Genomic DNA, 23926 nt, shown 5'->3' with positions numbered 1-23926 from the left:
ATTATTTGAACCCAGCCTTTCATCCACTCTTGAGGGTTCGATGGAGACCCGAGATTATTTTAAACAGTGTTTATTGTATTTTAATACATTATAAAATTTGAAAAATTGTAGGAAAGCCGCAGATTCAAACCAGAGCAAACTCTAACAAGTAATAATTCTGGCCCCTTTGCAAAACTTGTCAGTTTAAAAACAACGTGATGTTCACATTGGCGAGGCAGATGAAAAGGTGAGACTTTGTACAAGCTATGTTTTAAACTTTTAGTGTAACAACTTTCAGATGCAATGTGCTTATGAATGAGGTTCTGAAGTCCTGAACTGTCCCCTGCTCAAGAGAGGCATCCAAACCTCCATCTGCAAAGGAATTCAATTCAAAGTATAAAAAAGGAAAAGAAAAAGTGAGGGGGGAGAAAGAGAGAGAAAGAGAGAAAATGGATGGCTGTTTGGCAATGGAAAACGTAAGGAGATTGTGTCCTCACCGGTCATGGCTTGTTTATTGATAAGCAGGCCTTAGGAAGGCCTAGGACACTTAATGGCCATCACAGCACCAACTTCAGCTACCACATCATCATCATCATCATTATTATTATTATTATTATTTTTTGCATTTCCTACCTTTTGACATATATATATTTATATATTTTTTTACACCTTGAGGTTATTATTACTATTCCAATTGTTCCCATATTAATACAGGTATGATCTCTATTTGATATAAATGTGTCTTTATTCGATTTTCATTCCAGGACTTGGTTTGGTGTCCCAACTGCACATGAATGTCCCTTTTTCCTTTTCTTTTTTTTCTTTTTTTTTTTTTTGCATAAGAAACATGTCCATTCAGTCCAGAGGCTCTTGCTTTATTCGAATGACGGAGGGTGCGCGAGATGTCCGTCTGAGTTCTCGCCTCAGTACGTATTCACTGAATTGGGAAGAGTCTACCCCTCCTCCACAGGAGCCCACAATTTCAAAGCCTCTTTGCTGCAACCTCTCAAGTACCTGGAAGAGACAAAGGTAAACTTTCAGATGGGGAAGGAAATGAACCAACCCACAAGAATGAGAGGAATACCAGGGAGGCCTGGGCAATATATGACAGGGTTAGAAGGAGGCCTGTTTTGTTAATCTTCAGGTTGAATAGTTCTCATAAAAGCTCCAGGTAGTCTTTTCCCACGTCCAGAAGCATTTATTATTTTGCTAAGTGTTGGAGATGCAAAGAAAGAAAAGGTGGATGTCAACTTATTATGATTTTTCAGGAGAGACAAAAGCAGTCAAGTAAAGCTTCATTTACTAATGCACCACATCCTGCCACCCCAGACCATGCTCCACATCCTCTCCAGATATATCCCAGGGCCTACTCAAGCATCTTGTCATCAGCCATGTCCCCTCTTGCTCTTAGGACATCTTCAAATAAGGGCTGACATTGGTCAGGGTGTGACAGTGAGGACCACCCTCTAGCTCCAATCACAATCCCTGTGACTCCACAAGACATCCAATACCACAAGTATCATTTTTCCCCATTAGAAAATAAGCTTTTTGGGTGCAAGGACTATCTCATTTTTGAATCTCCTTATTTTCCATTGTGTATGGTAAGGCATGATTCTTATTCATTCATTCATTTCAAACCTCACCCCTCTCTTTAAGAGATGTTTATTGACATTTTGTTTTAAATGACAAACATTTCTAGATTAGCCCTACTCCATGAGAGGTTTCTTATAACAAAGTAAAACTTGTTAAGCAAATCTAACATTGCAGTGACCTTTTCTGAAGGTACATGCAACATTCCACATCTGTAGTATGTCCTACCCTTTCTATTTTAAAGTTTTTTTTTTAATCAATACAAATCTATTTTCTCTTCCTTTTACCTACACACCCCACGGGGGGAGGGGAGAAGAAACAAATACCTTGTAAAAATATGCACAGTTAAGCAAGAAAAATTCCTTCGATAGCTGGACACAATTTTATGTATATATATATGTATATATATATATATATATATATATATTTTCACTCTGTAATCTAAATCTATCATCTTTCTATTAGGAAGTATGTTTCATCATCTTTTTCTGGAATCATGGATCAAGAATAATTGATCATAATTCTTATAGTTTTAAAAGTTGATCCTCTATACAATATTATTGTATTAATTATTCTCCTTGTTCCATTTATTTCATTAATTCATAAAAATATTAAAAAATGTCCATTTTCATAATATTGTTATGTCTTCTGATTCTGCTTATTTCACTGTGCATCAATCTATAAAAGTCTTTCCATGTCTCTTTGAAATCAATTATTTCCCCATTTTTATATTATAATAGTAATCATCACATTTAATATACCATAATTTATTCAGATATTCATCAGATGATGGATATGCCTTTAGTTTCTAGTTTTTTTTGCAACCAAGAAAGCTGCTATAATTATTTTCATACATTTGAGAGCTTTTCTTATTTCTTTTAGGTAGAGGCCTAGGACAATGTACATATGCTGTTGAATAACTTTGTGTGTATAATTCTAAATTTCTTTCCAGAATTGGTGTACCCAATCACAGGTCTACTAACAATGTATCAATGTGCTTGTTCTCACACAGCCCCTTTAACATATATCATTTCCTTTTTCTGGATTATCAATCTGATGGATGTGAAATGAAATCTCAGAATTGCTTCCATTTGCAATGAACTAATAATTTGTAGTATTTTTTCCCTCAACTGCCTGTTCATATACTTAGATCATTTCTCAATTGGGAAATGACTCTTTTCTATTATAAATTTGAATCAGGTTCTTAGATAGCTTAGAAATTTGTTAGCCAAACTTGCTGCAAAGATTTTTTTCTCAATTAATTGTTTCTTTTTTTAAAACTTCTTTGTATTTTTGTTTTATTATAGATTTTTTGGTAAACAATACCTACCTGATTTCTGATTCCTAATCCAGCCTGGCATCTTTTTTTATTTTATGGATAAATTCATTTCATTAATATTTGCAATAATGATAGTTAATTGTTTATTTTTTGTTTCTTTTATTTATTTATTTATTTTAGTTTTTGCAAGGCAATGGAGTTAAGTGGCTTGCCCAAGGCCACACAGTTAGGTAATTATTAAGTGTCTGAGGTCACATTTGAACTCAGGTACTCCTGACTCCAGGGCTGGTACTCTATCCACTGCACCACCTAGCCACCCCCTTATCATTTATTTAAATTTTAACTTTATTTGCTTCTGCAAAAACTTTTGAATTTTATATAGTCAAAGTTACACATTTTATCTTGTGTGATCCTCTCTACTCCTTGTTTATCACAAACTTTTCTTCTAATAAGACTTTTTTTTATATCTAGGTCATGCATCCAATTATCTTGGAATCAGATATGAGTTACCAGTCTAAATTTAATTCCTTTCATACTGCTGCCCATTTTCCCCAGCAGTTTTTGTCAAATTTTTTTGTTGTTCAGTTGTTTCAGTCATGTCTGACTCTTGGTGACACTATTTGGGATTTTCTTAACAAGATACTAGAAGGGTTTGCCATTTTGTTTTCCAGCTTATTTTATAGATGAGACAACTAAGGCAAATGGGGTTAAGTGACCTGCCCAGGGTCACACAAAATAGCAAGTGTTTGAGGCCAGATTTGGACTCAGGAAGAAGAGTCTCCTTGATTTCAGGCCTGGTGCTTTGTGTACTATGGCCCTAGATAGCTGCACTTTGGTCAAATAGAAAGTTCTTATCCCAGAAGCTGGAATGTTTTTAAAATGTTTATGCTTTTAAAATGTTAGGATACTAGGGGCGGCTAGGTGGCTCAATAGAAAGAACACTGGCCCTGGAGTCAGGAGTACCTGAGTTCAAATACGGCCTCAGACACTTAATAATTACCTAGCTGTGTGGCCTTGGGCAAGCCACTCCTTTTTTCATTTTTTGATACTGGTAAAAAAAATGTGTAATGTGTTCCAAATGATGCATCTATTTTTTAACCTGTGTATATTTGGGAAAATCTTATCTTTGTAGTATATTTTGAGATTTGGCATAGCTAGGTCCCCTTCACTTCTTTTTCTTCTTCATCATCATCATCATCATCATCACCATCATCATCACCAATCCTCCTCCTCCTCCTCCTTATTGTTTTTCAGAGTTCTGGGCCTCTATTTGAATTTTTGTTATTCCCCCCTCCCAGTTCTTTAAAGTAATTCTTTGAGGGGGGGGCTAGGTGGTGCAGTGGATAGAGCACTGGCCCTGGAGTCAGGAGTACCTGAGTTCAAATCCGGCCTCAGACACTTAATAATTACCTAGCCATGTGGCCTTGGGCAAGTCACTTAACCCCATTGCTTTGCAAAAACCTAAAAAAAAAAAAGGTAATTCTTTGGTAGTTTGATTGAATAATTTAGAATTATTTTCATTTTTATTTCTTCCTTCCCATAAGCAACTGATATTTTCCAATTATTTAGGTCTGTCTTTATTTCTGTAAACAGTGGTTTGCACTTGTATTTCTACTATACATATATATATATATATACATATATATATATATATGTGTATATATATATATATATATATATATATATATATGAAATCTTGGTAGCAAGATTCCTAATTGTTTTATACAGTCTGTTTATTTTAAACAAGATTTCTCTTCATATATAATCATAATGTTTGTTGATTTTATTATTAAAATGGTTAATCAAGCTTAGAGTTCCTAATATTAGAAGAATCTTGTACTTCTGTAAAGTCTAACATGTTTATAGTTATGTGTTGTTTTAGGCTCTTTGTTAATATTTTATTTAAACTTTTTGCATCAATGTTTATTAGGAATACTAGTCTGAAGTTTTCTCTTTTGGTTTTGATTCTCTGGTTTATGTAACAAGATCATATTTGTGTCACAGAAAGAATTTTGTAGGATCCCTTCTTTTACTATTTTTCTAAATGGTTTATAATTTTGGAATTAAATTTTTTGAATGGTATAATTCACTTGTGAATCAATTTGGTCTTGTGCTGTTATTTTGGGCATTATATTTTTTGTAAATATTGGTTTATTTCATTTAAGTTGTTTTATTGGTATACACTTAGGCAGAATAGTTTTTTTTTTAGGTTTTTGCAAGGCAAATGGGGTTAAGTGGCTTGCCCAAGGCCACATGGCTAGGTAATTATTAAGTGTCTGAGACCAGATTTGAACCCAGATACTCCTGACTCCAGGGCCAGTGCTCAATCCACTGCACCACCTAGCCGCCCCGGCAGAATAGTTTCTAATAATATTCTTTATTTTTTCACTTGTGAAATCTTTTTTCATTTTTCCTACTGGTAAAAATGTGCTAATGCTTTATTTTTTTTAAAGTGACCCAATTCTCATCTACATAAACTGAAGTATTTACTTCTGCATAACTTTTATTTGTCATATTCAGTAAACTAAATACTTGGTAATCTGAATATGGATGCTGACCTTTATGTTTGGGTAATCCATTGCAGAAAAAAATGATTTCCTGTGACATGCTAAAAGAATTGAAGTGACAGGAAGAAATGGAGCAGACTAATAATTCAAATTAGCAATTGCACTCTGGTATAGGTAGACTAGTTTGAAAGCAGCAAAGACTTCTAAACACAAACTGTATCTATGTATGTGGAAATAGAATAAGCCAGCAATAATTTAGGCAATGACAATAGTTTGTCAAATTTCTCAGTTCATTCCCCTTTATTTTATTTTTTTTACTATTGATCAAGATTTTATATCTGAATAGGTGTTATTTATGTAATTTCAAAATATGGATTGCCTCGAAATTGAGAACCTTGAAGAGTAGAGACAGCAAAGGCTGCAGTGTGTTATGTTATCAACAATGATTTGCATGTAAGACAAGACAGCAAACATAGCTGTGACTAGATGTGGAGATGGACCAGTCATGAAGCATGAGTAGGGGTACCATAAGGACAGCCTGAGAAATACATTGGTATCCACAAGCTAGAACAAGAATCATAAGAGAACCTGTCCAAGACTTCTCCAGCCTGTGTGATTCCCCATTCTGAATCACTCTATGCCAGCTTTCATGACATTTAAAAACTGGTGATTCAATAAAAAGTATGCTCAACTTCATTTCTTCATTTACTATTTCTCTGAGAGCATTACCCACCATCCTGAGAAACAGTTTATTCTCTAAGATCTGAGAGTATGTACATAAAAAAAACTGCAAAGCTGGACAAATGAGGACTCCTCAGTGCTCTGATTCTAATAATAAATCCAAAATTTATGCATGCTCAAAGTTACTTAGTAATTGAACTGAAGAAATAAACCTCCAAATTTTTATTTTATTATTGTTTAATAAAAAAATTCAAATTTTGAGCTTTTGAAATCTTTGTGTCTATATGGTAAAATCATGAAATTTATATGGTGACTTAAGATTTGTAAAATTCTCTTCTCCCACAGTTCAGATGTTTATTATCTCCCTTTTATAGATGGGGATTTGGAAGCTGTGGAATCAAGCTTCAAAAAGATGGTGACTATAAGGGGCAGCTAGGTGGCACAGTGGATAGAGCACTGGCCCTGGAGTTAGGAGCACCTGAGTTCAAATCTGATCTCAGACACTTAATAATTACCTAGCTGTATGGCCTTGGGCAAGCCACTTAGCCCTGTTTGCTTTGCTTTATTTTTTTATTTTTTATATTTTTCAAGGCAATTTTTCAATCACATCTAATATGATACAAGCTTTGACTTGCCAGGATGGTTCCCCCTTTCCCATTGTCACTTTATGGGAGGTGAAGCAAGCAGGTTTACAACTGTGCCCCACAGATAGAATCTGGAGGAGATCTCCCCTTTCCCAATATAACTGGAATAATCTGGTAAACCTGTCATACAACTGGATTTAAGCCATTGACTCACTGGGCTGGGAGAGGGGCCAAAGGTTCAGGAGGACAGTATGGACCTCCAGGGTCCTGGGCACACCAGGATGGCTTCATTTCCCCTTGGGGGAAGGAGTGGAGCAGGGAGGGAAGACTTTAGAAGCTTTAGAAGTTCAGGGAGGAGGCAGGGATCTCCTCTTTACTGGTGTCCGCCCTGTGCAAAGACATCCATGGGATGTTTTCTGGAGGGCCATTTTCTTCCCTGGAAAGGATTTGCTTCATATTTTTTAGCTTTTGCCACATATATGGGTTACTTTGCTATGGGCAGAGTCAGGTGTCAGGGGGTTTAAGGGGCTTTGAGGGAAGCTATCTTGATTAATATTTCACAAAATTAATACTGAACAAGAGCTTTTTTTTTACAAGTGATTTTATTCATGAATCCAAGCATGTTGGCATCACTAAACTGATACAGTATTGGTCTCCAACTCAGAATACAAAAGTGTTGAGTTCTGATTATGTAAGCTTGAATACATCATTTAATCTCCTTTTTTTGTGACCTAGTTTCTTTCTGTAAAAATATTGATAAGATACCTACTTACCTTATAGAGATAAGGGTATATCCAACTTCATAAAACATTTATTGAGCAAATATTATGTACCAAAGAACAATAGTGTCTACACTGGGGATATAAATTTGAAACAAACCAACACCAGCTCCTGTCCTTAAGTATCTTTTAATCTGATAAGTTTTAAATGAACCTATAGACAAATGGTGTAGCCTGCATACCTGAACTGAGTTGAGGTGACAGTATCCATTCAGTGGAAATCTGATGACATGCGTTGAGTCGTGATTCCAACCTGCGTTGACTGAATTACACATCACATCTCCAATTTCTGGGAACACCTCTTCTATCAAAGATTTATCACCACTGAGTGTAATCCTCTCTCCGAGGTCTGGGGCAACTCGTACCACTAAGCACTCACAAGGTCTAGAAAAGCGACCATTTTCCCGATCCTGTTTCCATCGTTCCATCTCCATTAGCATGGGTTGAAGCTGAAAGTACTTGGCCTCTTCATATAACAAAGTATAGTCCTGGGAAAGAAGAGAAGGGTTTGGGGAAGAGATATTTCATTTTGCTAACCTGTAATAGATAGTATGACAAACAGTGTATTAAAAAAAATCATATTTGACCTTTGATGTTGTGCATTTTGTTGAATAGACCTTTTAATGAAACCATTTACTTCTTTTTCTCTCATTTCAAGTTTGTAAAGATTAAAATAATTTCATGCAATCCAGAGTTGAGCCTGCTCAAAATCTGTGCCGCATAATGAAAGGGTCAACGCCTTTGGGATAGTTTACCGTCTGCATAATGACAAACACAAGGTAGGAAAACCTGTTTTAGCATGTGAAGAATTTAGAAAAGAAAGATTTTACAGATATAGATTGTGTGTTCTGTTTTAAGACAACTCAGTGTACCCTAAATTAGAATGTACAAAACTGATATAATTAGGGAGATTTTGAATTTAAGTAACAACTCCTCAGTGCATTTTAAATTTCATTAGATTGACAAGAATAAAATTTATGTTCAGAGTTTGGGGGAAAAAAAACTATTGTGTAAGGGGAGGCACACCTGTAGGAAGAGATCTCCTTTGCCATTCTTAATGAGCTCCATAGAAAGCCTTTGCCTCCTGCCAACTCAGTGGTGGTGTGGCAAAATAATGAGATCACTGAGCTGACAGGTCAGAACAGCATCAGGTCTCTTTTACCATCTGGGCACAAGGCAAGCAAACATGTATGGGTGGGGGTGGGAATTCTCAAGTGTTTGTGAAAAGGAAGCCATTTAGGGTTTTTTTTGCATAATTCTGTCTCTTAAATAAAAAAAAAGTTGATGTTGATTTTAAAAGTTCTTCCAGCAAACAAGCATTAATTAATAATAAACACCCTAGGAGAGAAGGCTTGTGAAGACAAAAAAGGAATAAGGAGGAAGAGTAGAAATGGTCAATATTGTGTTTGATGGTAGCTATAGCTACAATCATCAAGGGGTGGGAGATGAGGGACAGCTTGCCTAGGCATGTTCATGGTGAAAGTTCCAACTTTCACAGTGGCTGAACAGTCCAGGCAATGGGCTGGTGTTACTAGGTGAGGACAATTGAAATCTTTTTGTCCCAAGTGCTGATCATCAAAAAGGCTTTTGTTATTTGGCATGCAATGCTGGGGTATAAGGAGGAAAGGCTGGAGATGAGTGAACTGTTTTTATTTTATTTTCAATTTGCCCTTTCACTTTTGAGGCTACCAGAAGCAAAATTGCCCCAAGGCTTTCAAGGTAAAGCACCAATGAGCACTTTCTCAGCATTTTACTCACATGATTTTATGTGATCATAAGTCATAAAATAAGAGTTGCATGAAATGAGAAAATTTTACTAGGTAAAAGCCAAGGGTCGATAGCCAACTAACCACCTTTAATTACTGTAACCTTTCCCCAAATGACATGGCTTACAGACCCTTCACCAGCCTGGCAGCTTTTTTTCTGGTCCAATTCAGTTTGCCAATGTTTCTCTTGGAATATAGCACCACAAAAATTATTTAGAGCAGTATTTTCTGTGCTAGCAAAACCATAGAAGTAAAATGCATGCCTATTATTTGGATAATGAATATACATGGTATATGAATGCAATGGAATATTGCACCCTAAGGAGAGTTTAGAATTGAATGAATGAATGCATAAGGATTTATTAAGTACTTATTCTTTTCAAAGCACTGTGCTAAATGCTGAGAATACAGATAGAAAAGTAAGATAGTTCCCATTCCCCAGGAATAACTTCTAATGGGAGTGACATCACATACTGGAAGTGCTGTCTCTCCCATGCTCTTGGGCTTACTTGCCATTCATAAGATTTGTATGAATTCTTTTTATTTTTGTTGTTGTTTGTTGCAAGGCAATGGAGTTAAGTGACTTGCCCAAGGTCAAACAGGTAATTATTGTATCTGAGGTCAAATTTGAACTCAGGTCCTCCTGACTACAAGGCCGGTGCTCTATCCACTGCCCCACCTAGCTAACCCTTGTATGAACTTTTGCAGAGCAAACAGAACCAAGAGAACACCTTGCACAGGGACCACAAAAATGAAAAAGAAACATTGAAAGTCATTGGAACTCAGATCAATACAATGACCTAACTTGCCTACTACAGACTGATGATGCCATAAGGTGCGTGTTAATGGATGTGACCTAGGTGGGTGCTGGTTTTGCTTCACTAGAACTTCTCTGTTGGGAAGTAGAAGAGATACTATAAAAATTTTTTTAAATAGCACCCAGACAGAAATAGATAGCTTCCTACAAGGGCTATTATTGTCTGGGTTTATGATACTTGAAAACTGACATGGGGGACAGAGGTGGAGGCGGCCTTCTACACTGAACCAGGGTCAGTCAACAAGTAGGATTCCAACTCAGATCCAAGAGAAAGGGAATCTCTCAAAGTGGGTCTTTATGAACTTCCTGGAACCTGGGCTTCCTTGTTTTATGATAACATCCTCTCTTTTATGTCAACAGTCAAGTATTAACCTAGATAAACTTCTCCTTTAGAAAAGATCACAGATATCAAAAGGATTTAAACATGTAATGACATAACAAAATGAAGATACATATTTCTGCTAATTTCATGGAATGAAACAGTAGGCTCAAATACCAACTCTTTGAAAAGATCACATTTTTCTAGTACATAGACTCAGAGAAAGGAAAAGAACCTTGGGAAAGAGGGATGGCCATTCAGTCCCATCACACACAGGAATCCTATCTCTAACATCCCCAATAGGTATTCATTCATTCAGTCTTAACTTGAACATTTTTAGCAATGGGAAGCTTATTACTTTTTTTATTTTTTATTTTTCATTTTTTTTTTTTAGGTTTTTGTGAGGCAAATGGGGTTAAGTGGCTTGCCTAAGGCCACACAACTAGGTAATTTATTAAGTGTCTGAGGCTGGATTTGAACTCAGGTCCTCCTGACTCCAGGGCTGGTGCTCTATCCACTGTACCACCTAGCCATCCAGCTTATTACTTTAAAACTAAATTTAACAAATATTTAATAACCCATACCATAATGTACTTAAAGAATATACACATTTAGTATGTGAAGGATGTATGTTAATATATTGTGCTGGATAGCTAAAAAAAAAACAAATAAAACATGATTCCTACTTTCAAGTTAATGGATAAGCTAAGATGTATGTATCACCTCTAGCCCTCCATATATGTACCATACATGAACTCACAATTAGAAAACAAAATGGGATATGATAAATACATAATGATGCAAAATGCTAGGAGAATTAGAGACAGGGACACAAGGAAGATCATTTCATTTTTAGATAGAGTTCCTCATTTTAGGACAAAATCTGCTTCCCTTTAACTTTCATCCATTAGTCTTTCTGCCTTCTATAATTCTATCTTGTTTAGTGGTATCTTACTCTTTGTAACCCTTTTTGGAATTTTTTTGGTGGAGATGTCTTCTCCTCCCAAAATTAAACAGTGACTTCCAATGTCCCTCTTAAAGTGTGTCACTAAGAAGTGAAAGCAGTGTTCCATATGAGGAGCATGAAGTCTGATCAGTGCAGAATAGTATAAAAGTATTATCTCCCTTCATCTTGACATCATACTTTTATTAATTGAACCTAAAGATTGTATTAGCTTTTTTGGCAGCCACATCACACTGGTGACTCATATTGAAATTGTAGTCAATGTATGCCCTTGAGACTTTTTCACATTGATATTAAGCCAGGTCGCTCCCATTTTGTACTTGCAGAGTTGTTTTTTCAAACTCAAGTGCAAGATATTACATTTATCTTATTTTAATTTCCTATAGTTAGTTTCACCCCTATATTTCAAGCCTGTCAACATTATTTTGATGCTGTCATCTGATATACTAGCTATCCCTCTTGGCTCTGTGTCATCTGCATATTTGATGAAATGATGCCCTCTCAGTCTTCATCCAGGCCATTGATAAAAGTGTTGAATTATAGGACCCTTTGACATGCCACTACACTTTCCTCCAGGAAATCTACTATCAACCTTCTAAAATATAGTTGTTCAATCTGCTATGATTATATCTGTATTATCATATTGCCCATATTTCTTCACTGAATGAACAAACATATAATGGGAGTTTTTGTAGAATGCCTCGATAAAATTCAAATAAATGTATATTGCATTTTCCTCAGGGAGGCTAGGTAGTGCAATGGATAGAGCACTGGACCTGAAGTCATATAAATGCAGCCTCAGATATGTACTAATTGTGTGACCCTGTGTAAGTCATTTAACTCCCATTTACCTTAGCTCCCTATTTGTAAAATGGGAACACACTGGAGAGGAAAGTGACAGACCACTCCATTATCACCACCAAGAGAAAACAGTGAAATATAACTGAACCACAAAATTGAATTTCCCTATGGATCAGTTTAATAATTTCATAAGAAATCTAAATGATAACCTAACTAAACAGAATTATTTATAGTTGTTTTATTTGTAAAAGATTGTGAACACCCAATACATTCAATAATTAGAGAATGAATGAATAAATGATGATATATTAATGACCTAGCATCTCTTTTAGGAGGTGATCAGTGGATTCCCTCCCTCAAATTCTGTGTTACCCTCTGCTTCTAGGATATCAGGTCAATTTTGCTGGATTATTTCTTGAAAAATGAAGTCCAGACTCTTTTTATGGTCATGACTTTCAAGGCAGCCCAGTAATTTTTAAATTATTTTTCCTTGATCTGTTTTCCAGGTCAGTAGTTTTTTCCAATGAGATATTTACATTTTTTCTAGTTTTTCATTCTTTTGATTTTGTTTTATTGTTTCTTGATTTCCCACAAAGGCATCATAAACTTCCCTTAGCTCCATTCTACATTTAAAGGAATTATTTTCCTCAGAGAGCTCCTTTTTCATCTGGCCAATTCTTCTTTTTAAGGCATTCTTCTCCTCATTGGCCTTATGGACTACTTTTTCCATTTGACCTAAACTTGTTTTTAAGATATTATTTTCTTTAGTATTTTTTATATTTTCTTCATCAAGTTGCTGACTTGGTTTTGATTTTCTCACATTGCTGTCATTTCTCTCCCCAATTTTTCCTCTACCTCTTTGATTTGATTTTCAAAATCTTTTTTAAGCTCTTCCATACCCTGAGACCAATTCATATTTTTCTTGGAGGCTTTGGATTCAAAAATTTTGTGTATTTTGATCCTCCATAGGCCAAAGTAATTGTCTATGGTAGGGTTTTTTTTTTCCTTCTTCAGGTGTGTGCTTATTTTCCCAGTCTATGACTTGATTTTGGCTCTTTGTTAAGGTGGGTAGAGGACACTTTGTCTCAAGCTTTTGAGGGTTTTTGCACTTGTCTTTACAGACAACCCCAGAGTTTCAATTCCTTCAAATGCTTATGAGAGGCAGGTCTCTGTTCTGCTATAGCAGTAAAGTTCTTTTTCCTGAGATTGGGGTTCAGACTACCACCTGGATCTGTGCATGGACAAAGTCACAGATTCCTGCCTCAGGGATAGATAGCAGAGAAACCTTTGCAGTCTCCTCTGACCCCCTCACTATCCATAGGCTGAGCACTCTGAAAGCAGATGCTGGGCTGGGTGGCTCCCCAGGTCTACTCCTGGCCCCCAGGGGCCCAGTCTGCATTGAGGCCTGTGATAGACTGCCCCCCCCCAGCAGAATTTTGTGCTGCAGAATTTTCCCACCGAGCTTCCCATTTGTCCTTGACAATCTCTGGGCCAAGAGATCTGGAAACCACCACAGCTTCCATGGACCCAGGCACTCCCAAGGACCTAGGTGCTCCACAGACTCTTCCTAGATGGCTGGAGGCAGTTCACTCTAGGGTGACCTGTGCTGTGCTGTGGCCCTTTCTAACCCCAGCACAACAGACCTTTCTCATGGATCTTCCAAGTTGTCTTGGTCTGGGAAATGGTTTCACTCAGTCTTTCTGTGAGTTCTGCCATTCTAGAATTTGGTTACAGTCATTATTTAAAGGTATTTGGAGTGGTCTATGGGAGAACTTATGGGAATTCCTGCCTCCACTCCACCATCTTTGCTCTGCTTTTTTATAAGCTAAATGTCTTATGCATTATTGTCTTTTGATATGTACATTTGTTTGATTTTTTGTTGACAGTTATTAAATTGATAAAACTTTTTAATGAACATGAGTCCATTTTTCATGATTTGTTCTTAGAGATCACCATGATACAGGGAAAGAGTCAAGAGATATGTGAACTCTACATTCAAAAATACAAAATCAAAACAAGATTTGAATAATTGTTTTTATTCCCATCATGTATTGATATTATCCTAACCCCTCGAAGCAATGGGTTTCTCTCTCTTTATTTAGTTTCTTGGAAGGGTATAAAAATAAAACCCTCCTTTTCATGTCTGTACCACTTAGGTAGCTTCAACTCCTAGACACTTATAATGCCTCACTCCCATCATTATTATAGTTAGTGCTCCTCTTTCATGTTCATCCTTGGTTACTGTAACTCATGCCATCTTATGAACAATATTTTCTTAAAATTAGAATCTATTAGAGGTTTTTCCTTCATAGCCACATTGGTTTCTTTAGATGACTGCCCTACTTCTTCCTTCTGAGGATCATCTGTGATTATATTATTAGAATTTCATTTTTAGAACTTTCCTTTATTGAATCATATTTTTTTTTGGTAGTGAGATCATGCTTATTGTTCCTTTGAACTTTTGGAAATATACTTCCACAGAATCTTGCATACATGTCTGATTATGGACTTTTAAGAGGGCACATCCCCTTTTTTTTTTAGGTTTTTTTGCAAGGCAAATGGGGTTAAGTAGCTTGCCCAAGGCCACACGGCTAGGTAATTATTAAGTGTCTGAGACCAGATTTGAACCCAGGTACTCCTGACTCCAAGGCTGGTACTTTATCCACTATGCCACCTAGCTGCCCCAGGCACATCCACTTCTTCCCAAGGCTCCAACTTCTATCATGTCACTGACCAATTCTAACTTCCTTCTGATTAAAATTGTCTTGTTTTAGCATTCCCCTTCTTGTTTTTCCTACCTTCTGAGAAATGAGACTGTCCATGAAGTTAAGAGAGCAATTTATTAGAAAGCCTGACATAACAAGAAGAGATATCTAATAGATGGTTTGTGGCTAATCAGAGACCCTTTTCTTATCTTCACTCTAAAAAATTTACTATTTCTCTGAACTTATCACACTTGAAGTGCACTCTGTTTCTGTGTCCCTTCTACTAATTGGGTAGTTTCAATTCCCAGAATCTTGAGTAACATTTTTAAAATTCAATTTTATTTTATTTGTGGCTTTCAATTTTTTCCCTCCTCTTCCCCTTTATAGAAAAAGTAAAAACAAAACCTATAACAAATATGTATAGTCCAGTAAAACAAATTCCCACATTGAACATACCTTCCCCTCCCCTCTACAAAAGCTCAATCTGCACTCCAGCTCCATCACCTCTATCTGAAGGTGGGTAGCATGCTTCAGCAGGATCTTCTGTAGTTGACTCTCATTTCATCTTTCAAAGTTTGTTTTCTTTACAATGTCATTGTTACTGTATAAATTGCAGAATCCTCATTTTAAGGAAAATGCCTAGGCTAGCCAAGTCTGTATTCTCTTAAGAGTAGGTACCGCCTCCTTGCCCCTGCCTTCCCTTTCAGCTTCCTTTATGTGTGGTCTTCATTAGAAGAATGTAAGTTTGTGGAAGGCTTGGATTGCCTTTCTGCACAAGTCCAAGCACTTTGCACAGAGTCTGGAATATGTTATTTTCTTAACAAATGCTTGTTGATTTGATTTTAGTCTGTCTGTGATGTTATTCTGAATATACATGTAATCATTGAGTCTTAGTTCACCTTACAACTGGATATTTAATATATTCAATTTAAAAACAGGGATACTTAACATTTTTTCCTGGTAAATATTATGGGTACTTTCTGAGGATAGCTCTGTGTAAATGCATTAAAAAAAATTCACTGGATTGCAAAAGAAAACAACTATATTGAAAAAAAAAGTTCATGAAGATTCCAGTTAAGGACCTGTATAAAAGGGGTGGCTAGGAGGTGTAGTGGATAAAGCACTGGCCTTGGAGTCAAGAGTACCTGGGTTCAAATCCCGTCTCAGACACTTAATAATTACCTAGCCGTGTGGCCTTGGGCAAGCCATTTATTTAACCCCATTTGCCTTGCAAAAAACCTAAAAAAAAAACAAACAACCTGTACAAAGCACCAGCCCTGGAGTCAGGAGTACCTGGGTTCAAATCTGGTGTCAGACACTTAACCCCATTTGCCTTGCAAAAAAAAAACCCTGTGGTCTAGAGTATTATTTTCCAAAATGAGATTCTTGGCTCTAAAATAGTTCAGGTGGGTTAAAAAAAAAACCCAACCAGGGTGGCTAGGTGGCGCAGTGGATAGAGCACCAGCCCTGGAGTCAGAAGTACCTGAGTTCAAATTTGACCTGTGTGGCCTTGGGCAAGCGACTTAACCCTACTGCCTTGCAAAAAAAAAAAAACTTTTAAAAAATCCAACAACAACCAAGACTTAGAAGGAGGACCAAGACCTTAGAGAAATGAACAAAAGGATTAACTAGAAAATGCTAAAAAAAAAAAAAAAAAAAAAAAAAAAAAAAGAGGAAAAATTGTGAAAATTATTCACATTCAAGATATCTTTGCAGAAAAGTTTGGGAATGAGTGGTCTCTAAAGACATTTAATGGTTGAAAAAGACCACAAATGGTGGTTACTTAAATGGCATATTTAAAGATAATGTTATTCAGACTCTAATTCAGAATCTGGCTCAGGTATAACTTTCATAGAAATGAAATATTAAGGAGCAATGGATAATTTGCAGACTTAACAGACATTGTACTTTTTCAGATTTAATACACTTACTAGATTATTATAGTATTACATACAAGGAAATAAAAAGGTAAGTAATTAAAAAAAACCCTCCCTTTTTGCCACACCCCAACATAATATAATCCTTTCACACCCAAAATGCCTTGTCCTTTGCTAGTGTCAGGAGACAATGAGTGACAAGGAGAAAATACTTCTTGTAATGTTTAGGGAAGGGCAAAAAGAGGATTTAGTTTTTTTTTTCTTCTAGATTCAAAACTATCTTGAATATCTTGAATTACTATTCAGTTCTCAGCAGCTACTATTTTATGACCCAGAATTTCTCTTATCCTCAAATGATCCTTCTAGAAATATCCAACTTCATCCTCATCCTCATTCTTATCATCACTAGCATTTATATAGTGTTTTAAGATTTTCAATATATATTTTTAATGTTATTTAATTATTCTAATATTATCTCATTTGATCCTATGAGGCAACTGCTATTATTATTCTCATTTTACAACTGAGGAAACTAAGATTGAGAGGGTTTAAATGACTTGTCCAGCATCATCCAGCTGATAAGTGAGATAGGATTTGAATTCAGGTTTCCAGACTCTATTCACTCTATCTATCTACCCAGCAGTCAAAAGATTCACTATAATTAGCTGACAAGAAAATTATTTTAAGGATCAAGTTTTATGTTACTTAAAAAAATAGGTTTTATATAAATTCTCAGCCAATTTAAGAGGTTTGTTCCATCCAAAAAAATTGGTGAATAATGGTCTAGAAGGGCTTTAGAATAGGGCCCTTCTATCTGGATAAAGAGGCCTTAGTTCTAGACAGAAGGTTATCTGTTTGGGTTCTAAAAATCTCCAGGAAAATTCCTCAGGAATTTTGTTTCAAGGTTTAACTACAACCAGCAAATAACCCTTAGACAGTAGCTAATCTAAATTCTCCTTTGCAATTTAAATTCACTACTTCTTATTCAGTTTTTAGTGAAAATGAGAGAGCACAACCATTTTCCACTAAAAACTTAACAGAGCTAAAGGTAACTTTTAGCCTTCTGTTGAAGGTATATAATTTCTACTTATTAATAATTCCTTATTGGTCCTACTTTATAACCTAAAATCATCTTATGAGCCTCTAGATCCTAAATTTTCCATATCCCTCTTAAGTTTTGGAGTTCTAAATAATTATTAACAAGTCTGGTGGTAAATTTATATTTATCTAATCATTTACCATCTCATTTGTGGACATCCTTCATTCTTTCCTCCTTTTCACCAATATCAGAATGTAAGATGGCCTTATAACCAAAACATGTCTCTATTTGTTCCCTCTTCCTGTCTTCCATAATCTTGTCCTTTTTCTAATTCTCTAATTGTCCTCTTTCTAATTCTCAATATCCATTGCCTCTTACAGAAATGCCCAGAAAAATACCCAGATTTCTCTAATCTTTTTCTTTGAAAGAATGCCTCAAACTATCACTCCCTATCCCTACTTCTTTTCACAAATACCTAGAAAAATCTCATTGCCTTTAATTTTTCACCTTTCACTCATTTCTCTACCCTTTGAAATCTGACTTCTTCCATCTCTCAATTCAAACTGCTTTTCCCAGGGTCATTAATTATTTTTCATTAATGGGCTTTTCACAGTACTCATCTTTTTTTTTTTTTAATCCTTCGGAAAGATATAAGTTTTCCTTTTCCATATTCTCTTCTCCCCTTGTGGCTGTCATACTACCTGTGTGATAGATTTTCCTAAGTCTCTTTTGTAAGATCATCATTCCTCCATATGGAGAAACGTATACCAGTTCCCTGACCTGGGCCTTCCTACTTTTATGCTCTGTATTCTCTTTCTTGATCACCTCCCCAGCTCATCTTTATGTAGACAACTCTCAAATCCTTTACTATTTCTCTCCTGGGCTCCGGTTCTGCACCTTCAATTTTACCTTCAAGTAAATCTCCAGTTTGGATTCCAGTAGGCACCTCAAACTCAACATGTCCAGAACAGAATTCAAAATTTTTCCCTTCCTAAATCCTCAAACTTCTTTGAATTTTCTTTTAAAAAAAAATTGCAAGCACCATCATTTTTCTAATCATCCATGGTCACAACCTAGGAATAATTCTCAATTCCTGACTCTCACTCACCTGCTGCTACTCCATACACAGTTTCCAAATCTTGTTGATTTTACCTTCTCAATATTCTTTCATCTTTTCCCCTTCTTGCCATTCACAATACAATTTCTCTGTATAAGGGCCCTTTTAGCTACTACTTAGACTACTGCAGTTTCTTTCTAGTTGTTCCCTCTCATCCCTAAGAGCTGCCAGACCAACAGAGCTAAAGTTCAGGTCTGACCATCTCACCCTCCTGTTCAAGTCTTCAATGGTTTGCTTCTAGGATAAAATGAAAATTCTTCCCTTTGACATTTAAAATTTCACAATATGGTTCCAACCTATCTTTTCAGACTGATTACACAGTGTTCCCCCTCACACATTTCTCCAGCCCATCTGTTGTTACCAGGTCCCACCTTGGTGCTTTTGTCCTAGTGGTCCCCCTATGCTTGCAATATGCTCTCCTGGCTATCATCAAGACTCAGCTAGACCTTTCCTGCTTCCCCCCAGTTGCTGAAATCACTTTGTATTGATTTTTTATGTATTATCTCTGTGAACAGGTTGTTTCCTGACCTCAGGAGAGTAAGGACTGTCTCATTGCAGTATCTCTTCCCCAGGGCCTTGCCCAGTGCCTGCTCTACAATAGGGTATTACATTATTATCTGGGGCCTAATCCTAGCACTACTCATGCTGAAGGACTGATCTCCATGGAAGGTAGCTTGCAGTAGACAATTTTGGTATTTCATGAACTAAACCTGCTGAGATGTGGTCTTTATCTGGCCTGCTTGATACTGAATATGCAAAATAGAAAATTTTCTGGGTTCTAATATGCTTTTTTTCCCTGTCTTAAATGTGGTGGTCTATATTTAACATTTCTTGGTTTCATTTCTGACAACTTGTGGGAGTATTTTTGAATTCTAATTCAGTTGTCCAAGTCATAGGACTGATGACTCTATAACTTAGTCATCCCCAAACTTAATGATTTGATTTAATTCAATCAACATTTATTAAATTCATAGCCTTTGTGAGGTGCTCTACTCTTGAGATACAAAGTTGAAAAATGAGGCAAGGTCCACCTTCTCTCTAAGTGATTTAAATGTATTTTTGGGAAGTGACACAGCGTCTTCTAATGATGGACTTAGAGGCAGGAAGACAGTTAATAATAAGACACTCATCAGTTGTGGTATCCTGTGGAGAGATGCTACTTTTCCTGAGCCTCAGCTGTCAAAATGGGGATAATAAGGGTACCTACTTTCCTTCTGTGAAGACCAAATGATTGTATGTAAAGTGCCTTATACGGTGCCATTAAATCACCACCCAAATGTTGACTAATAGTATTAATCTGATTCCAAAATATACCAAAAATATGAAATTTCAAAACTTTCCTGTTACCACTTCAAAACACATCACATGTCTCTAGTTAGCTGTATTTTAACACAGAAATCTCACCTTAAAATCATCCGGAATGAGAAGTTTTGATGTTCGTAGAAAATTTAGTATATATCTGAACATCTGTCCATCTCTGTCAATGAAATAATGCTGTTTGAGACTGTCCAAAACAATTGGCTCCGTGCCATCAAAAAGTCTTCCAATTCTGTGATGGAAAAGAGTGAATGAACAAAGAGGTCAGAATGACAATCAATATCCCATTCAGCCACTGAGACTGAAAGCCACAGATTTCTATCTTTCTCAAAAAGGAGGAGAGGTCCTGTCAGGGAGTGTTTAAAGAGCTGGCCTCAAAGTAAGGCTGGACTTATCTCAGAAATACATGACCCCTAGGCAAGTCCCTTGAAGTCTCAGGGCCCCAAGCAACAGTCTGAGTCTGGTGGAGGAGGGGCTGATTGGTAGAGGGTGTTTCCTTATCAGGGAGGAATGAAATCTATGAATCTATGCTGATGAAATCAGGAATCCAGACCAAAAAAAAAAAGTTCAGATGATCATAGAGCTTGACTTGACTCTTGAGATGTAGGTCTTTTATTGGGAAAGCTACATATGAAAAAAAAAGCCAAAGTTCTCTGAAGCAAATATATTGTTAGTGAGCTTCCCCTTCTAAAGAGAACATTCTGGTGGCTCTTATGGCAAGATGCTGCTTCAGCATTGGAGAAATGTAGGTATTCCTGTGGGTCTTAAAAGCAGTGGACCATGATTCCAAGGACTGAGGAACCATCTGAATTACTTGTTTTATTTTTATATGAACAATTCAATTTCATCCAATATACATTAATAAATGCCTATTGTATTTGCTAGACTCATGAGAATGCAAAGATGAAAAATGACAAACACATCCAAATAAGTAGAAGACAAAGCAGAATGTTAAAGGGAACAATAAGAGATCCAGAAAAGGGGTTGAAGGAATTCTTAAGGAAGATTAATGTTTATCTTAGAGGGATCAGAAAAAGTTCCATGAAAGACAAGAGAAACTAAGTTGGACCTTGAAGGAAGAGAAGAATTTTGAGAGATGGACAGGTGGGAGCGTATTCCTAAGAACTTTTGAAAATGAATAGGAGGGGGGCAGAGTGAGATTTGTGAACATCATATAGCCAGCCAGGTGGCAAAGTAGATAGAGGCAGAAAGACAGATCTTGCCCTGGAGTCAGGAGGACCTGAGTGCAAATCCATAGCTGTGTGACTTTGGGCAAGCCACTTTACCTCAAAAGTCTCATACCCCCACCCCCCAAAAAAATTAATGCAGGAAGAGGAATCCTTGAGTGAGTCACTTAATCCCAGTTAACTAAAATCCTTCCCCTCAAAAAATAAAAAGTAAAGGAGGAACCATGTGAAATAACTGGGGAAAGGTGGATTGGATCTACCTTTCCCCGGATTGATAGAGACTCAGCCTATCCTTTCACTCACTTTTTCACCTCTTGCAATTAAAGAGTTTTTTTTTAAATTAGGAAGAATTACTTGTCTTCAAGAAATTTTTTTTCTAGGGACACAGCAGTGTCTGGAGGCTATCATTTATACTCAACATTTTTTAAGAAGGAAGAAAAATAAAAACATCTCTGACACAAAGGGACCTCGCCCAGCTTTTTAGACACTAACTTGAATCCATCCTTTTTTCTGACTAGAAGAGGTAATGGCAGAAAAACATTTAATGAGTCATTAAAAATTCCCCAGGAGATGCCAAATTCTATGGGCATGATTATTATAATGGAATATAAGGAAACTGATCCATTCCAAGATGGCAGCCACTACAGTTTATTTTGCTTTTCACTTCTTTTTCTCCCTATTTATTGGGATAGGGAAGGAAATAAGCATTTCTATTGAACCTACTATGTGCCAGGTTCAATGTGTAACAAATAGTTTTTCTTTTGATCCTTATAACAACTCTGGGAGGTAGGTGCTATGATTATCCCCATTTCACAGTAAAAGAAACTGAGGCAAATAGTTACAGTGACTTGCTGAATGTCACCAAGCTAATTAAGAGTCTAGGCTATAGTGGGACTCAAGTCTTCCTGCTTCTAAGCCCAACTCTACTCATTAACTCTATAAAAACAAATCTACAGCTTCAATATGTACCCAACTGAATAAGATGAGCAAATCTGTACTGTGTAGGAGGGTCTGCCTGAATGATAGTATGGTAATTCACTCAAAATTTTCATGCAACTTTTTTATTTTTAATATGACCTTAATTTCCAAATATTTCCTTTCCTCCTTCACTCAGACAGCTAGCCTTTGTAAGAAGAAAATGCAAAAAAAAAAAAAGTTGCATAAAATTAATCAACACATAGACAAAGTCTGACAAAACATACAATGTAGGTACAATAGATACACTCAGGGTCCCCCAGTTATGCAAAGAAGGATAGGCATTTTCTTACCTTTTCTCTGGTCAGTCTTGTTCATTATGAAGTAATTCAACTTTGGAAAAATAAATTTGCATTTGCTTTCTAAGAAGTGTCTACAAAGGACTTTATTTTCTGAGCAACTCTCTAAGATTATGAGCTGCAGAGCTGGTCTATATTGACAAAGGATTTCCTTTCCTGGAGTCCTCTACACCTGATATCTGCCTCCCTCAGAGCTCAGCTCCAGTTCCACCTCTTATATAAGGTTCCCCATATTCTAGTGCTACCTTCTCCAAATTACCATATTTTTAAAAAATAAAATTTTTAGTATCTACTTATATGTGTATGTGTTATTTCCCATCAAAAATATATAAATTCCTTGAGAACAGGAATCATTTCATTTTTTTTCTTTGTCTTCCAGTGTCCAGAACAGTCCCTGGAATACAGTTAGTGCCTGAGAAAAGTTTGCTGATTGACCTTAATTGACTATTGTGTTACCTTCTATATGCTGGAATCAATTATTGGGTTCTCTTTAAGAAGGGCTAAAGATAGGCAAATATCTATTTTTTTTTTGCAAGGCAAATGGGGTTAAGTGGCTTGCCCAAGGCTAGGTAATTATTAAGTGTCTGAGACCGGATTTGAACCCAGGTACTCCTGACTCAGAGCCAGTGCTTTATCCACTGTGCCACCTAGCCGCCCTGCAAATATCTATTCTTAAGGAAAAATCATCATTCCATACTCTTAGGAGAGCTCCAAAGGACTGAAGGATACAAGACAATATACTAGATGAATGACACAGTGGAGTATGTATAAGAAGCAGCTCTGGGAAGGCTGCTACTAAAAAACAACTTTAAAGATGGAAGAATGGAAAGAAGAATCTTGCAGCAAGGTTAACTTGTCTGCCTCGAACTTTTTATACATTGTGGCTATATTATTTCATAGAACATCATTCGAACTTCATTTAAGAAATCAAGGGGGAAAATAACCCTCTTCTAGCAAATTAGAAATAGATGAAGTTTGAGGCAACTTCACATCAGAATCATCCCAAAGTGAGAAAAAAAAGCAAACAGTAGGAGGTAAATATAGATGGATACTGCATGTTGTGAAAAGGTTGGCTGAGATTATAGATTGAATGAGAACAACTGTTTTGCTAAAGAAAGATTTGAAAGTAGCAGATGGTGATAACTGGAATTGCAAGTGAGACAGAATCATTAACTATAATAAAAGATAAGTTGATCACAGGGATTTGCTATTACCTGTCTGAACAGAAACCACAACAAAAGAGGTTTTATTATTTGTTGCATACCAGCAAAGTACTCTGCCTTTAAAGATGGGGAAGATGACATGGGTCCTGCCCTAGGGCTCTATTTGATCAATTAAATAGAT

The 23926-nt window shown here is 36.4% G+C and overlaps 1 protein-coding gene across 2 annotated transcripts in view; it reads right to left on the bottom strand.

Moving 5' to 3' along the window:
* Positions 1-705: 705 nt before the first annotated feature.
* Positions 706-23926, bottom strand: part of KCTD1 (potassium channel tetramerization domain containing 1) — a 126641-nt gene continuing 103420 nt past the window's right edge. For both annotated transcript variants that reach the window (XM_074201709.1, XM_074201708.1), the window contains exons 3-5: positions 20209-20353; positions 7582-7887; positions 706-993 (exon numbers count right to left, since the gene is read on the bottom strand). In XM_074201709.1, coding sequence (XP_074057810.1) covers positions 835-993; positions 7582-7887; positions 20209-20353 — 610 coding nt within the window. In that variant the 3' untranslated portion in view covers positions 706-834. The remainder of the gene's footprint in view (positions 994-7581; positions 7888-20208; positions 20354-23926) is intronic.

This window comes from Macrotis lagotis, chromosome X (assembly GCF_037893015.1).
Source record: "Macrotis lagotis isolate mMagLag1 chromosome X, bilby.v1.9.chrom.fasta, whole genome shotgun sequence".
Lineage (NCBI taxonomy): Eukaryota > Metazoa > Chordata > Mammalia > Peramelemorphia > Peramelidae > Macrotis > Macrotis lagotis.
This window is presented reverse-complemented; position numbering and strand designations above follow the sequence as displayed.